Here is a 16828-nt window from a genome sequence, read left to right as displayed (position 1 = left end):
TGGGGCCACCTGACTTTCTGTGGGGGAAGCCGCTAACAGTCTGTCTGGCCAGGGGTATGTAGTCCCCGTTGGCGATACTGATAGGTGTCATTCAACTAAAGTATGTAAGGAGATTATTTTAGAACAATTTTTAAATAGATCTTGGATCATCAATTGACAAGTGAATTAATAGCTATATTTGCGGCAACTATTTCATCATAAAAGCACATCAATTCGTGAATGCTATTCAGCACCTAAACCTGAACAGCCGTGAGTTCAGAACAGACCCCTTTCTTGGATAGTTTCCTCTGGTACTCGAACAAATATCATTCTGTTACTTATTCCCAGTCTGAAGACGATCCAAGCACTTTTATGCTAATCAAAGTTGATTGGCGCTTAAGCAGCGATACCAATGACGCCTATTGAAAGAGCCGACAAGTTAACGCATGTCAACCTTTGTCTATGGACTGAGAGGTACTTACCACAGGCAGGACGAGCACCAGCGTTACCAGTCTTCTTGGACTCCTCATTGCCACCCTTGCCAAGGTCGTCGGTACCGGCGTGAACGACCAGGGTCCGCTAACATTGTTGTCAGCTCACTGTCAAATCCATGCATCACCGTCCCCAAAAACTTACGCCCAGAACGCTCTCAGCACCAATCAGCTTAATAAGCTTGTCCTGCTTGGAGCCGACGGCGTTACCCTCGGCATCGGTCTCGAAGTTACCAAGGTCACCGACGTGGCGCTCGGAGTCCTCGGGAGCTCCATGGGTCTTGCCAAAGGGGTTGACTGAACGTCGGTCAGTTCTGGTGTTGGTAGAAACCACGGATAAGAGGACCTACAGTGAGGACCAGCGGAGGTACAGCCGTTGGTGTTGTCACCGAACTGGTGGACGTGGAAGCCACGCTTGGCGTTGGGGTCGTTGCCCTTGATGTTCCAGGAAACGGTGGTGGGAGAGTTCTCGTCGGCCTGCTCGAAGGTGACAGTGCCGGTGATCTTGGAGTCACCACGGACGACAGCAACTGAGAAGGAAGTTAGTCATCCTGCAAAAGGTAGGAACGGCAACAAAAGTACGAAAAGCTTCCAGAAAACGGCAGAAGCTCGCTTGGTTCGCTCATCTGCAATGGCTGGGGCGTAACTCCATGGATACTGGTTGCATCAGATAAGGTAGAGCCCGTCCATAGCTTCCCAACTCCCACTAGCCATGTAGACCAGAGCAAGACAGCAGGCATAGGAAGTAGCAGCATCCATTGTCTATCAGGAGCAGCCAGTACGCTTGATTACCCCAGAGTTGGGATCCAACGATGACGGATGATAGGCCAGGAAGCTGGCGAGGCTGGATCGCAAGGTGCTCAAATGTGCTCACTCAAGGTCCCCGGCCACGGTCGATCGTGGATCCCAACGACAGGGAGAAACCAATGAAAAACAGGAAAGGCAATACAAAATAAGCATAAGTCACCTACCAGCCTTGACCATTTTGACGGTTTGAATCGTGTCTTGTGAAATATGACTTGAACAGAGATTCGAGGAGAGTTGATGGCAGAGATGACGATGGAAGAAGGACGAGGAGAAATCGAGAGGCAAACCTTGGGACGAGGGTAATTTCTACTACTAAATAACGACCTAGGTTAGGATAGATAGCAGTCCTATTAGCTACGACCTTACAAGATACACTCCTTATTCGATAGGTTTCCAATCGGTCCAATTTCGTCTGCTTTCCATCCATGACCCATTCGCCTCGACTGCCCCTCCTCATTGGGGCCCTTGGGAGCTGTTGGCCTCTCAAAAAGCGAAGAATGGTTACCCCACCTGTGCTGGCGGGGTCGTCGGAATGACGTTTGTTGTGTATTATCGTGTCAAGAGCATGGATAAGTAGGTAACTCTTCATGTAATCGACGATTGGACAGCTCAGTTTCGGAACTCTGGCTATGTACTGTATTGTACCACGTACCAAATATCATTCTTTCAAGTGATCGATTCATAAGCCGTTCGGTCTCGACTGCGGATACAAAGACCTCCTCAGTCCGAGCTGAGGCAAGAGCTGCAGATCCGCGGAAAAGGCTGCCATACTAAACCCGTAATCCCGTAATCATCATTTGTAAGCTAAGCAACAAGCTGTGCGACACAGTATCTAAGTAATGACCGAAGCTAGATAATTCAAGTATCTCGATTGTGTTTTGTTTGTACGGCATTCGTGACTATGAGCTTCAGATATAAGCACGAAGATCATCTAATAATCTCAGCCGTCCTTTGAGTGAAGAGGTGGTTCAACCCCAGATGACGTACCTCGGGTATTGTACACCAATTGTTTTCCGACCATGCTTCTTCGGCCTAATATTCCAACCTGTTCCTTCGATTAAGCCTACGTAGCAACTAAAAAGTTACCAGGAAGATTGATATAAAAAATATATGCCACGCCATTTCAAATGATGTGGAGAATTCATTACATGATTCATTCATATCTACGAGGCCAATTTTTCATGCCGCCAATTTTAACAAAGAAAGACATTAGCAGGAAAAGAAACAGAATTCAACAGCAAGACAGATCAAGGCAATTTCCCAATCTAAGCCTGGATCTTCTGCTTGAGGAGCTCCTTGAGGGTGACGGCGTCAGCCGCGAACTTAGAGATACCCTCGCGCAGCTTCTCGACGGCCATAGCCTCCTCGTTGAAGTCGAAGCGGAAGGTAGCCTCGTCGTTGAGGTAGCTGCGCTTGGGGATGTCCAGGCTAGCGGCGTTGGCGGCGTCGAGCTTCTTGGGGACAGAGGCTGTCGAGTTGTAAAGCTCCTCGAGGAGGTTGGGCTACACCTCTAGGTTAGTTTTGGTCCGGCGACGATCAAGACGGACAACATACCGAGATGGTCAGGTAGTCACAGCCAGCCAACTCTGTGATCTCACCGGTGTTACGGAAGGAGGCTCCCATGACGATGGTCTTGTAGCCATACTTCTTGTAGTAGTTGAAAATGCTCTGAACGGACTTGACACCGGGATCCTCCTCGGCGCTGTAGTCGCGCTTGTGCGCAGCCTTGTACCAGTCCAGGATACGGCCGACGAAGGGGGAGATGAGGAAAGCACCGGCCTCAGCAGCAGCAATGGCCTGGACAAGGGAGAACATGAGGGTCAGGTTGCAGTTGATGCCGTGCTGAGACTGCAGGATGTGGGCGGCCTTGATACCCTCCCAGGTGGAGGCGATCTTGATAAGGATACGGTCCTTGGAGATGCCTTGTTGCTCGTAGAGCTGCACGAGTCAGCTATGTCTCGTCATCTGCTGATTCGGTCAGGTCTGGCGTACCTTGATGATGTGAAGGGCCTTGTCGACGGAAGCCTGGGTGTCGAAGGACCAACGAGCATCGACCTCAGTGGAGACCTTGCCGGGGATGATCTCGAGGATCTTCTTGCCGAACTCAACGAGAAGGTTGTCGAGGGTAGCGTCGACCTGCTCATCAAGAGTCTTGCCCTGTCGGGGGATCAGTAACAGATCAATATCACGCGGCTTGTAACAGAGTGACGGACCTCCCTCTTGCCCTTCTGGACGGCAGCGTCGATCAGGCTGGCGTACTCGGGCTTCTTAGAAGCAGCCAGGATCAAGGAGGGGTTGGTGGTAGCATCCTGAGGCTTGTACTTGCCAATGGCTGCAGAGTAGTCAATATCGGGATCGAGGCTGAGCAATATTAACGGACGAAGGAAACATACTGGCAAAGTCACCTGGATAGATGCGCTATTAGCTATATTCTTGCAGCCATATATCCGCAATTATAGATAGAACTCACCAGAGTCACAGACAACAACCTGCATAGACGGTAGACCTAGTGATTAGCGATCCCATCCTGATGTGGCGCAAAAAAAGCCACGAAATAATTGACTCTGGACTTACGGTGCCAGTGGCCTTGAGCTGTTCGAGAGCGGAAGACATTGTGATGTAATGTGAGGAAGACAGACAAGCTAATCAAACACAGGATAGATTGAATCTGTATGTGAAAGCGTTAGAGATGATAGATGGGGAGAAAGATATAAATTGATTGAAGGGAAGAGGATCGAAGATGGAAGACGTGGCGAAAGGAGAATTGAAGTACTTACTAACTCGGAGGAGGGGGGTGGAAGATTGGCGGGCGAGAGACTTCCGCTGGTAAGGAGCGATGAATCTATGGAAATGGAGCATTGGATAATTGGTGGGATGGTGGGGGTTATGACGGTATACCTCATGGCTGACATGATTCTTCACATATAACCGGTCGGCTTCCATCATAACCGTCTATCTACCTCTTTAGATACCACGTATTTTCCTCCCTCTCTTCAACACAGACGAATTAGCCGATCTACAAGCGCTCTCATCCATCCGTTGTCATCAAAAATTATCCTACTTTCACCGTTGTTTTCCCTTCTCGAACCAGGTGTTTTCTCGGTGCAGAGTACTCCGATGTCCCGATAGCTCACTGTCGCTCCACTCATTGCTCCCAACTGGGCCATGCTCCAATAATAGTCTGTGGTTAGGTGCCCTTTTCCTTCACCGAAAGCTAATGGCAAACTAAATCACGGTTAAACAACTTTTGTTTTCCCCTCATAAACAAAATAGCCGCCGCATGCCTCCCGTCTATATATACGTGCTTTTTGATACTATATACATACGGTACAGTCACCCCTCCTCGATGTAGGCCAACCCGCTCAAGGCGATTTGCAACTCGAGAGTAGATGACAGCGAACGACAAGATCGCTGTCGCAAAGCAATTATCTAGACTACCTCTTTACTCCTGGCGAAGATCTTCAACGGCGTTGGACGCAATTCCACTCGTACTGGTTCAGAGATAAGCATATTGTGTCATAGCATAGAGACTGATGAACGACTTACCACTCTTCCAGCTTCATCGCCTGTGTACACCACGTGAGGAAGGGTCAGAATGCAGCTGATTCCCGCCGAGATATTGGCTCCATTGTCCCGATTGTTGTCAATATGATGGAGTTGCCGAATGAGTTCCAACTCGAAACGTCCGTCCCGAATAATCTTGTTCCATATCTTGAGCTTGCACGTTAGCCTTCAACCCGAAGGGAGGGAAAGGACAGTCTTCGAAAAGAGTCAGGGCATCTCACATTGACAACCCCCTTTCTATGACCTGTGAAGATGAGCTCGCGTTCTTGCCACTCATTATCCACGCCTTCGTAGAACACGCAGGACATGACACGATCGTCAATCGATTCACACACGTCTTGGTCGAGCAACAGCGCTCCGTTCAGCGTATAGATACTGATGCGGTTTCCACGGCACACCATAATCTCGCCCGTTACATCATTTATCCGGGCACACTGGGCTGAGGTCAACCTTTGTCGGAAACAGCAGGATTGCTTTATTAATGGACGGGCATCACTTACGTCAACTGGGCCGCTAGCTGGGAGTTCTCGGACAAAAGTATGCTGATTGAGATCCCAGAGCATGATCTGGCCATCTGTGGAGGCGGAAAGCAGGGCGCTGAACGAGCGAGAGGCGGTGAGAACATTGACAGGAGTACGATGTCCAAAAAGTGATCCTGCGGGCTGCAAGTCCACAGATTTGGCAGTTGAGTTATATGTCCAGATCGATACAACGCAGTCTGTGCCTGAGGTGACCAATGTCCGAGAGTCTGCGAAAATTGTACAGGACAATTGCCCAATATGCAAATGCTCGAAATGACCAAGAATCTGTGCTTGTTAGTATACACCTGTGACAGCTTAAGTGAGTAGCATGCGTATAGTTACCTTCCGGCTGTCCGCAGAGTAGAACCGAACACTTCCATCAAAAAATCCCCATTCCATATATTTGTCGTAGTTGGGAGGGATATTCAGTCTGAGCGGAGCGGCACAAAGCAAGCGGTCATGCTTCATCGAAAAGGTCGAAACTTGTTCTCCGATATCTTTATCCATCATTAGCGCCCAAGGCCAGAACCGCAACAGACCAGGAGCCTTACCTAGCAGGGAGAGAGGAAGCTGTGTAAGCGATTCAGCTAGGCGGTCGAGTCGTGGAACTTTATGTCGTGTATCTTCTCTCTGAGGGTGCGGTCGAGTGAAAATTTGGTGCGGTGTCTGGCCAAAATTGTGTATGATACCAATTGTGGCCAGCCGTTCCACAGGGTCATCGATGTTATCAATATCTTTCGCCCCTTGGTACGAAAGATGATGGAAGACGTTGACCGCCTCAATTGCGGCCTCTCCTTTCTGCTTACAGCCAAAAACGAGATCAATCCAATGATGCAAATTCTCAGTTACATAAGGACTTTCCAGCGCTTCGCGATGCTTTGCGATGAAGATCTTCGGGTCGCCCTTGGCCCACGGCGGCAATTCCACCGAATCGATAGCTGTTGTCATGTTCTGAAGAAGACCGAAGTCGTACTTGTTGGAGTTGACGAGAAATTCTGGAAGATAGAAGAACTCGGGGGTCAATTCTCTGACATCAGACATGTTGCCACGGGAGGCCGATTCCCACGCTTTCCCAATGGAATAGAAGAGACGGTCAGCGTGATCGAATGTTCCACCCTGGAGGAGGAGATATGATTTTACGAAAGGCTGCAAGCGAATGAGATACGAGCAGACAATCATCGCCGACGAATAGTGCGTTCCATAATGGAATGGCGGAGCGTCCCCGTCGCCCATTTCTGCAAAAGCCTTGTACCGCTCCCTGAACTCGGCCTCCCGCTCTAGTGTCTGGCATCCCATAGGTTTTGACAGGTCACGAAAAGCTTTGGGGTCTGTCAAGTCCAATTCCTCGCTAGTGTAATCTGCCAGCACCCACGGGAAAACTGGGTACTGTGTCAGATCGTTAAACGTCCTTCCGGCGAGCGTGTTGATCAGCATGAGATAATGGAAGTTGGATATTTCGCCCTTGATCCATTTCCGTGTGGCTGGGTGCACAGGCGAATGACCGAAGACACTGGCAAATTTGGAACCGAGGGACTGCGGCGCATCCTCCTGGCTTCGAAGGGTTTCAAATCTCCACACGTCTTCCGGCCGCGAGTGGCCAGCACTACCGGGCACTTGCGGAGCCTTGCTCGCGAGCTGGCTGCATAGATTATCTCGGGCTCGAGAAGAGATCAACGTCAGCAGGTAGCTGGTACCGTCAGTGAAGAAGACCTCGAGAGCGACATCACGGAAAAGGAATCGTCTTTTGGAAACGCTGACCAAATCGGACCATTTCCAGCTTCTGGTCTCGTGTTCCTGTGTCCTACGCTCAAAGGATTCTCTGCCGGCAATCATGCGAACGTAGGGATCACGCTCATCCGGTGGTGCTTGCCAGACGTTCACTATCTCACCATCGGATCTTTGAAAGAAATTATCCAAGATATAGATGTGATCTTTGCCAAGAATCAACAGGCCCTCGCATGCTTCCAAGCCAATAATTCTAGACATATTGCATACATTTTCGACCTGGTCGCCCCGATGGAGACTTCGCATAACCTTTCTGTTTTTATCTTCATAGTCTTCGAGATCAGCTTTAGGGTCATCGATCATCTCGAAGCTCTCTTCCAGGACACTTCTACTGTCCGAGTGGGCATCCTGCTGATTGTCGTCCATATTCTCTGCGGCCAAGACCGTAGGTGTCAAGCCCGTTGTATTACCGTTGGGTGATGGTTGCACCTGGGTGTCGATTTTGATAGCTGGGGGTTCCGATGCTTTCCGTTTCGGTTGATAATCTTGACGTTCTCCCGACTCATCCGGAACCATGCGAAGTCGCATACGGCTTCGTCCTTCAGTCTGGTCTAGGCGCCATTTCCTATCTTTGTCTTCTGCAAGCACTCCTCCAAACCGCTTTAGATCCATGGTCATGTGAGAGAATGCGGTCCACATGAATACTGAGTTATCCTGCTGATCCTGCAGCGCTCGTTGATATTTCAGGAACTCAGACGCCGATATGTTTGAGACCCAATGGGGGAAGGTTGTCTCGTGTTTACGTGTCACTTCTTCACTGAGTCTTTCTAATTGATTCCAGTGTCGCAATTTCTCCTGGCGCTTGGAGGCTCTTGCACGGGTTGAAGAGTCAATGTTGGAGCTCTCTTCTTGGACGAAAATATCCCATGACCTAGACAGCAACCCGAGAAACATTGCATTGAGATCGTCTTGATGACCATCGACCCACTGTAGGAAATCTTTGTCCTCCATACCTACAAGGGCTTCAAAGCCATCAGAGAGCCGTTTCTGCAAGGGAATGGCCGCCTGACTCAAAATAGCAGACATCTCAGCGGGCTTTTGCACGAGAATGACTCTCCACAAGCCCGCTGCAGCAAGGCGAACGTCCCAATCTTGGCTGATCAGTTTTGTGTAGAGAAGGTAGCACAATAGCCGCAGATAATCCGATTGCACTTCACCTTCAGAAAGCAGGACCACTTGCCAGTAGCTCAAACGATTCAAGAACTCACAGGCCTCTCTGTCATCCACTTCTGATAATTTGAGCAGAACAACACGGAACAGAGTGGACCGTATGGTTGTGACCGCTTGACTACAGAGCCTTACACTCTTCAGGCTTGAAACATTCGACTGCTGGAGATATTCCAGGATTGTGCCTGCAAATTCGAGAGCGTGAGTTGCGCCGTCAATGAACCAGCCCTCATATACTGCTTCTCCAATATGGGTAGCAAAACGTCCCATGTTAGAAAGCGCTCGCGGTTCCAGAAGAACTTGCGGTTTAGAGATTGTAACATCTCGCAGTCTGGAAAGGAGGCTCCGCAATATCCAGGAGTTGAAATACGCTTGTTGCTCCAGAGTGCTCGTCGGCGTCTTGAGGTATAAACCAAGTCCAGCAAAATCCTTTCGCTCCAGCAATTGATCGCAGAACACAGATAGAACTAGACTTAGAATTGCTTGCACAAGAGGATGGTCTGTAGCTGTCATGTCAGGTGAAGACCCGAGCGGTATGAGAGCTTTGTGTATACGTGCAAAGGAAGGCGAGAACTTGGTTCTATCTGATGAGACGAGGATGAAAGATGATCCGCGTCGCAATGGACCAGCCTGTCTTTCACGACTGCTAGACCCTTCAACTGTTGTGGTGTGCAATCCTGCTGTTCCACTTGAACGCGGTCGAACAGGTAAAGTATGATCATGAGAATTGGTTTTAGCAGCACGAGACTTGAGTTCAAAGTCTGTGCTTGAAATGTCCGAACCAACGACAACTGGAAATGTCACATATAGCAACCACTGGACATAATCTGACTGTGCAGCAAAGTCCCTGAAGTCGGCAGATTTCTGATGTAAATCAGCAAACAACCCAACAACGGCGTCCAAGAGAGAAATTTGCTTTGTCAGTTCAGTCACCCGTGTAGTCAATGACGCTGGAGGAGATTCAAGCCGAACTGGAGACTTTTGCAGAGACTCGGTGCCATGGACACCAGAAGAAGATAATTCGTCAGCTGATATTACACTTTGTAATCCCAATTGCATCATTTCCATGAGTACGGGGAGGATTTCAGGAAAAGCAACTCGGGGCTGGCCATTTGAGGATAGGATCTTTATCAACCCTGGTCGATTGAACGGCTGATCCAGCCTCATATCGCCGACATCGAGACCAAAGAGGATGCTGAGACAAATACACCATATGGCGGGTACCTTCCACCAGCTTCTCAGACGATGTCGCATGATAACATAGCCTCCAGTTTTCTCGGAGAACTTCTTACTGTAGACATCACCGTGGCTGATTATCAAACGAGCCAAGATCTTGGTCGCTAGGGCGACGATTTCAGGTTCATCCTCACAAATGAGATACAGAAGCCACTACAGCAGGAAAATGTCAGGACTGCCGATGAAAACGCAACGTGGGAAGACTTTTCTCATACCTTGTTCGTCACAGAACGCGCAAACTTTTTGAGTGGTGTAAGATCATGAGAATCGCAGAGGACAGAAGAGTACATTCGTAGCATCTCAATTGCTATCTTTGTGCATGATACGTAGTCCCCTCGCTCCGCCGATGCCGCAACCTGTGGAGAACCGGCGGTGAACCGCAAACTCTTCTTTTTCTGGAGTCTGCTCGGTTCTCTGGTCTTATGAATAGCATAAGTGATGAAGAGAGCCAAGGAACGGAAGAGATCTGCAGAAAGACAGCTTTCCATGAGAGACCGAAAAGCAGAAACTAGAAGACTTAGGGATTCAGAGGTGGACTCGTCACCCTTGAGCGCCTCTAGTAACCTCTTGTTGACGCCTATACAAATCGTCAGCGAGAATAGAGGTGTAGAAGGCGCAAAGGGAAGGTATGAACATACGCATGCGAGAAAGACGTTTTGCATTGAACCGACGATAGTGACTTTCGCCAGCGAATGTGGAGAATTGAGAGTAGTATAAACTCAGTTGAGCGGAATCCCCTAGTCTCCAGATGTCAAGATCCACAAGCAAGACCCTGTAGGCCAGTGGATTTGTAATTATCGATCGGTTAGGGTGCTCGAAATCATATCCAACGAATTTGAGAGTCAGTCGAAGAAGGTCAAGACCCAAGGCATACCGTTCCTCGAGATTGGAGCAGATGCTAGAAGCCCTACTCGTCGCTGAACTATTCCCCAGCCCAAATTTATCTCGAAGTATCGCTGCAAGGATCCCGTACCCGTTTTCCCTTTCCATCGCTTCACTATTTCGCCAATTGTCCTGTACAGCTTCGTACAACGCTTCAACCGCAAGAGTCAAGCATGCCGCGGTTTTTGCAGCATGCACTAGACTCAAGTGGACCGCCGCACAACCTCCGACGCGCCAACTGACATCGTCAAGTGAATGAGGGACTGAAACAACTGGATCCCCTGTCAAAACACCCATACCATGGGCCTGCGTCAAAGCGTCGTTCAACGAGGGAATGGCACCATTGGCAGCTACTGCATTGCCGCCCGCCTTCGTCAACAGATGCAAATTCTTGATGGCTTTCCTGGAAAGACTCTTGATGAGCTGAGACTCATCAATGTTGTTATTATCGTCATCATCTAACACCGACATGGGTGAGATGTTAATCAAGATCGACCCCTCACGGATCAGAACGCTTGCTTTTCGCCGAATCGCAGTGACAATATCTGACGTTTCCTCCTTGCCAGGGTGCAGGTGCTCATTTCGCAGGTTAAGCGTCGCGGAGGCCTTATAAGTTTGAAAAGAGCCCAGGCAATCTTGGAAATTGCCAAAATATCGAGGGCCCAGATTGTAAAAGACAGCAACCATATCATCACTGTGGGCTTCCTCAAATAGGACTGCATTCGCCAGGGACCAGCGTGATACGGAGACAGCCTTTCCAAGTTTCATCGCCAAATCTTGGGGGGTGCCAAAGAATGCCTGCACACGTGGCAATCGATTAGGAGTATTAGACACGGGCACACACGGGTAGTCAATCCTTAACTGCTCGACAAATTCGCCGTCGATGAACAATGAAGCCCGAGAGTGCGATGGTGGCCTAGGCTTTTTATGGACCACACATATGTGATACCAACGGTTCGGTTCGAAAGCCATCGACTTGAATCGAACACTAGGGCGAGTTCCTCTGATTGAAGTTTGTAAAATAAAGTTGTGAGTGTCCCTCTCGAGATACGCCAGTAAAAAACATGATTGACTCGCGTCAAAGGCGCCAAATATTGTAGTGTGTGTACTCGGATCGAACCTATCAAATCGGGCCCACACTGCAATAGTGTAACCTGAGGAAGTAACGGGAGGGAATGGTCGACCCAGGGTCGAAAACTCCAAGGAGGAATATCCATGGAGTGACATGTCGAACTGTATCAATTGAGGTTCTTTAGAACACTTTAGAACATCGACCAGGAATCGCAGCATTCGTGCACAACCATGGGCTTGCCGATACAAGGTAGCCGCATCCTCCAGACTAGTCAATCCTTGAGCACAGAGAAGTTGAGCCAGGTCCTGGTAGATTAATCTCTCTGATTCTAGGCGGTCACTTCCGAACAGAATAGGCAGTATTGAACTTAATATCCCAGTGGCGTGTAGCGCTGTCAGATTTCTTCGAGACTGATGAGCCAACTGACACAGGCAGGCGGGCAAAACTAGCCTCTGAACTCTGTAGTCGGAAGGAGAAGACCCCGATTGCTTCAACCACCCTTTCAGAAACGGTCCCAAAAGCTCCGGCACCTCGACGGTCTCCGAGCTCCCCATGCGTCGATCAACTTCCGCCTTAACATCCTGCTGAAGCAATTCCTCGACTGATTGAAACTTCGCGTTGAGTGTGGTAAAGATATCAGCAACCGCTTCCTGGCAGAGAGCAGCAGCCAGGATGCCACCATAAAATTGTTCCGTATCACCCTGAGCGCTGTTAAATTTCGGGACTATTATGTCCAGTGCTTCCTGCAGAGCTGCTGTACCTCCGCCGGATATCCGTCTCGCAAAGTAACGTCTGTTCCCGAAATTCCCCTTCAGGCTCTCAGCCAGGACGGCTAAAGCATCTTTGTAGAGGGTCAAGAGAGATCTTCTCTCTTCTGCTGATAACTCTGTGGGCTCGTACAGATGCGAGAACTTCTTCACGAGCTGTAGTAACGTCTCGAAGCCATCAAGATGTCGAAAGGCCTCCTGGGCTTCTCTTGGACGATCATTATCAAGGAAGGTATGACGCAGACGTAGCAAAGATTCAGTCGCGGTATGAAATTGCTGCGAGGCAAACGTCTGCTTGTCGCAATTATCGCAGGTAGCTTTGAGCTCTTGAATAAGTGGCGCTAATTCGGTAGCAGCAGCTGATCGTTCCGTCGACGAGGAAGTGGAGGGAGGAAGGCTGGAAGTAGGCTTGCTCATCTCGCCGCTTAAGCTTTACCCTCGACTATCGACCTGATGGCCAACGACCATCAGACACCATGAACCTGCTCTTGGCGTTATGATGAAGGCGGTCTGCATTGGTATGTGTACTGCTACCAAGTCGTCTGGAGTAATCAAATGAGGACCTGCTGGTCAGCAGACGAGTGACCGTGCGATAATGATGACTGAGTCCTAACGAGGGTAGTTAGATTACCAATTCAGGGAATTTTTCAGCTTCCAATATAGACTAGACTTACACGCTATCGAATTTAATCCTTGGCTCAATTCCGGATGTCACTCAAAGCATCCCTTCTCTCCTCACGACCGCGGGGAAACACACCAAACCGAAATGTGTGGCTGAGTGTCCAATTCTTCCTTCCTCGAGCGGAGACTATCAGGTGACGAAAGTGGCCATTCCTGTGTGATAGCTTTTATTGGACAGCTATTGATATCGATAAGCATGGAGTCCTTATCATTGCTTCTTAGTGGGTTCAGGTCCATGGTAGTAGTTTATGTAAGATCCGGGTATCACTCCCGTAGGCAGGGCAGGCACCTGGCAACATTACTCAGGTCAATCAGCCTGATTTCCTGGCTATTTTAGTTGTCAGGCGAGCCACTCGAAGGGAGCACGCGACTCGATGGATATATTGCTGTTCTGAAACTCCTGCGATCCGCAAGAACTCTGGGCTCTGTGTGGCTGAGTATATGCTACAGGTACCTGCAGGGTATAGTCCCTGAGCTCAGGTACCTATTTAGTCACAGGGAACACTCAGTTAAGTCTACAAAAAGTTGTTATGAGGGGCGTGTAAAATTGAATTTGCTGTTCAGTGTCATCTCCAGCTGATGAGCTTGTCAACTTATCACCTTTGAGTCACTCTTGATATCTGCCTTGCACATGAGGAATGATAGGTTAAGACGCAAGTACCTAGGTAGCTAGCCCTCTGCTCCACCCGGCTACGCCTCACTCCATGTCCCTAAGGTACCAGACAGGCTGCAGCAAGTACCTAGTACGGACCCAGCTTTACGCTGGTACGAATACAGGGCAATTCGTAATCAGTGCTCTTATCTTTCCAGGTTGTGGGGAATTTTACGTACCATGATAGAAGGATCTACCATGTCATGATGCAGATGATTAATACCATTACCATTACGTTACCTACCGCCCATCGCCATACCCCAGGTCTTACCCGCCGCGCTAAACTGGGCTGATCGACAGCCAGTCAGGCTGCGTGCTCCTGGTCATCTGCCGTAAGTTACGGTATCCCGGGTTGCATCATCCTCTGCTGCCCTTGCCTGCTGAGGAGTCCATTAGTAGGCAGTTCTCCTCTTCTTCTACTCCAATCTCCCCCATCCTCGTCTTCATCCTTCATCTCTCCTTCATCCAACTTCAACCACCTATTCCATCTTTCATCTTATTATTCCATCTGTTTCGTGACTTTTTGTCCTAGTCGTCCATCATGAAAGGCTACCTCAGCCTTTCTATACTCCCGTTGCTCGTCGCGGCGTCCCCTGTCGTTGTTGACTCCATCCACAATGGAGCCGCCCCCATTCTCTCGTCCATGAACGCCAAGGAGGTTCCAGACTCCTACATTGTTGTTTTCAAGAAGCACGTCAATGCTGAGTCCGCGGCTGCTCATCACTCTTGGGTGCAGGACATCCACAGTGCTCAGAGCGAGCGGGTCGAGTTGAGGAAACGGTCCCTCTTCGGGTTCGGCGAGGAGGCCTACCTCGGTCTGAAGAACACCTTCGACATCGCCGGCTCGCTTGTGGGCTACTCAGGACACTTCCATGAAGATGTTATTGAGCAAGTTCGCAAACACCCTGATGTAAGTGCCCTGCTAGAACCCTTGCCTAGTCACTGCATGGAGCCATAGCTAATCGGACTCTTTGCAGGTTGATTATATCGAGAAGGACTCCGAGGTTCACACTATGGAGGATCCTACTGTTGAGAAGAGCGCTCCTTGGGGTCTTGCCCGTATCTCTCATCGTGACAGCCTCTCCTTTGGCACATTCAACAAGTACCTGTATGCATCGGAGGGCGGTGAGGGCGTTGACGCCTACACAATTGACACCGGCATCAACGTCGACCATGTTGATTTCGAAGGTCGTGCCCAGTGGGGCAAGACCATTCCTACCGATGATGAGGACGCTGATGGCAATGGTCACGGAACGCACTGCTCTGGTACCATTGCCGGTCGCAAGTATGGTGTCGCTAAGAAGGCCAACCTCTACGCCGTCAAGGTCCTCAGATCAAGTGGCTCTGGTACAATGTCCGATGTCGTGGCTGGCGTCGAGTGGGCTGTCAAGTCTCACCTGAAGAAGGCCAAGGATGCCAAGGACGGTAAGATCAAGGGATTCAAGGGCAGCGTTGCCAACATGAGTCTCGGTGGTGGCAAATCCAGGACGCTTGAAGCTGCTGTCAATGCTGGTGTTGAAGCTGGTCTTCACTTTGCTGTTGCTGCCGGTAACGACAATGCCGATGCCTGCAACTACTCCCCAGCGGCTGCCGAGAATCCCATTACTGTTGGTGCCTCAACGCTCCAGGATGAGCGTGCCTACTTCTCCAACTATGGAAAGTGCACTGATATCTTCGCTCCTGGCCTCAACATCCTCTCCACCTGGATTGGCTCCAAGCACGCTGTCAACACCATCTCCGGCACTTCGATGGCGTCTCCCCACATTGCCGGTCTGTTGGCTTACTTTGTGTCTCTGCAGCCTTCTAAGGACTCCGCCTTTGCTGTGGATGAACTCACTCCTAAGAAGCTCAAGAAGGATATCATCGCCATTGCTACGCAGGGTGCCCTCACAGACATCCCGTCTGACACTCCCAACGTAAGTTTCCAGTTCTATGATTCGATACTACTTGTGTGAAAAGAAGAGCTAACGGCTTCTATAGCTCCTTGCCTGGAACGGCGGTGGTTCTTCCAACTATACCGACATCGTTGCAAATGGCGGCTACAAGGTCACTGCCTCCGTCAAGGATCGCTTCGAGGGTCTCGTTCACAAGGCCGAGAAACTGCTCACCGAGGAGCTTGGTGCCATCTACAGCGAGATCCATGACGCTGCTGTTGCATAGATGTGGAGTCTCATGGTTCAAGGGCATATATTCATCTTATGGGACTCGGGAACAGGCCGTTGATGAGGGAACACTGGCGCAGGTTTTTGTCTTTTGCTCTGGCTATATGCAGTTGTCGATGCATTGATTGCATCGTTTATTTACTCTCATTTCTACCGTAGTATACACGTCCACAACCCATACCTTTTGACGACTGATATAGAGTATTGTTTGCGCGCTTCATCAGATTGGCAATTTAAGAATGCGCAATTCCACTTAGATTCAGCATCTATTCAATTGTACATGAAACTGTCTCGGCTCTGAAAGATCTTGATCAAATGGTTCGAGATCAGCACTCGCACAAGGATGTGTCACGCGGACATCAGCACCGTCTTATGGTGTTATTCTAGTTTACGCAATTCTCCTACTGAAGTGCGTGATTGATTGATTCTGAATACTCCCCAAGCAAAAAGGCGAACCATCGTAGCTGAGAGAAATGGTTGTTGGCCGACTGCTTTGCTATATATATAATCCCCGTCCTGTGAAAAATGTTCAAATCACTCGCTCCATGAGCCTTGAATAGAGACAATTCAGACAGCTAGTAGTATCTTCTCTACTTGACCCACAAAGAAACAATATGCGAAGCCATGATAATAACTGTAGACAGAGCTAACACAGACCATTTCTGGGACAGTTTTTGACACACAGCTGACTCCAGACATTCCCTCTGCTTATCCGAAACTAAGGTTGTCCTGTACGACATGAAACGGAGCCACATGAACCGAGAAGGGAACTTACCTTAGTTCATGGCACAAGTTTCTCTTGCGTGTGATTTCCGTGAGTCTTGGGAGGTTATTTGTGTCAGAGTCGCAGCTTACAAGCCAACGTGTTGGGGTCGGGTGGTATGACCTGTGGAAAATGGCAAAGGAGAAGCACGGGATTTCGAGGGATCAAGGGGATCTGGATGGATAGTGGTCTTTGACGAGTTGGACCATGTGTTTGGTGGCCAGGTACCTTGGGCTTGAAGAAGGTGGGAGTGTGAGTTTTACTAGGACTTGCTGTAGATAGGGAGCTGTTGTGCTAAC

The 16828-nt window shown here is 49.5% G+C and overlaps 4 protein-coding genes across 4 annotated transcripts; 1 reads left to right on the top strand and 3 right to left on the bottom strand.

The window, feature by feature from the left end:
* Positions 1–265: 265 nt before the first annotated feature.
* On the bottom strand, positions 266–1454 carry sod1 (superoxide dismutase SOD1; the record flags this gene model as incomplete). Its single annotated transcript, XM_024831048.1, has 5 exons — positions 266–398; positions 462–558; positions 616–767; positions 821–1000; positions 1442–1454. The coding sequence occupies 5 exons, from the start codon at positions 1452–1454 to the stop codon at positions 376–378; spliced, it is 465 nt and encodes a 154-aa protein (XP_024685782.1). The 3' UTR covers positions 266–375.
* Positions 1455–2364: 910 nt separating this feature from the next.
* P174DRAFT_448847 (sedoheptulose-7-phosphate:D-glyceraldehyde-3-phosphate transaldolase TAL1) lies at positions 2365–4085 on the bottom strand. The gene is made up of 7 exons (XM_024828790.1): positions 4055–4085; positions 3748–3945; positions 3671–3682; positions 3491–3609; positions 3270–3434; positions 2832–3215; positions 2365–2779 (listed from the first exon to the last, which is right to left on the bottom strand). Exons 2-7 carry the CDS (start codon positions 3770–3772, stop codon positions 2543–2545), a joined length of 942 nt encoding a protein of 313 aa, XP_024685781.1. The 5' UTR covers positions 3773–3945; positions 4055–4085; the 3' UTR covers positions 2365–2542.
* A 653-nt stretch (positions 4086–4738) lies between these two features.
* On the bottom strand, positions 4739–12688 carry P174DRAFT_365437 (Beige/BEACH domain protein; the record flags this gene model as incomplete). The annotated part of the gene is made up of 7 exons (XM_024822057.1): positions 4739–4768; positions 4824–4988; positions 5063–5647; positions 5705–5859; positions 5914–9703; positions 9766–10127; positions 10189–12688. 7 exons carry the CDS (start codon positions 12686–12688, stop codon positions 4739–4741), a joined length of 7587 nt encoding a protein of 2528 aa, XP_024685780.1.
* Positions 12689–14091: 1403 nt separating this feature from the next.
* Positions 14092–16009, top strand: P174DRAFT_438994 (S8 family peptidase). The gene is made up of 3 exons (XM_024826677.1): positions 14092–14514; positions 14582–15520; positions 15585–16009. Exons 1-3 carry the CDS (start codon positions 14146–14148, stop codon positions 15762–15764), a joined length of 1488 nt encoding a protein of 495 aa, XP_024685779.1. The 5' UTR covers positions 14092–14145; the 3' UTR covers positions 15765–16009.
* The last annotated feature ends 819 nt before the right edge of the window (positions 16010–16828 follow it).

The sequence above is a fragment of the Aspergillus novofumigatus genome (assembly GCF_002847465.1).
Source record: "Aspergillus novofumigatus IBT 16806 chromosome Unknown P174scaffold_2, whole genome shotgun sequence".
In the NCBI taxonomy this organism is placed as follows: domain Eukaryota; kingdom Fungi; phylum Ascomycota; class Eurotiomycetes; order Eurotiales; family Aspergillaceae; genus Aspergillus; species Aspergillus novofumigatus.
Note: the sequence above shows the minus strand (reverse complement) of the source record. Positions and strands in the feature narration are given on the sequence as shown.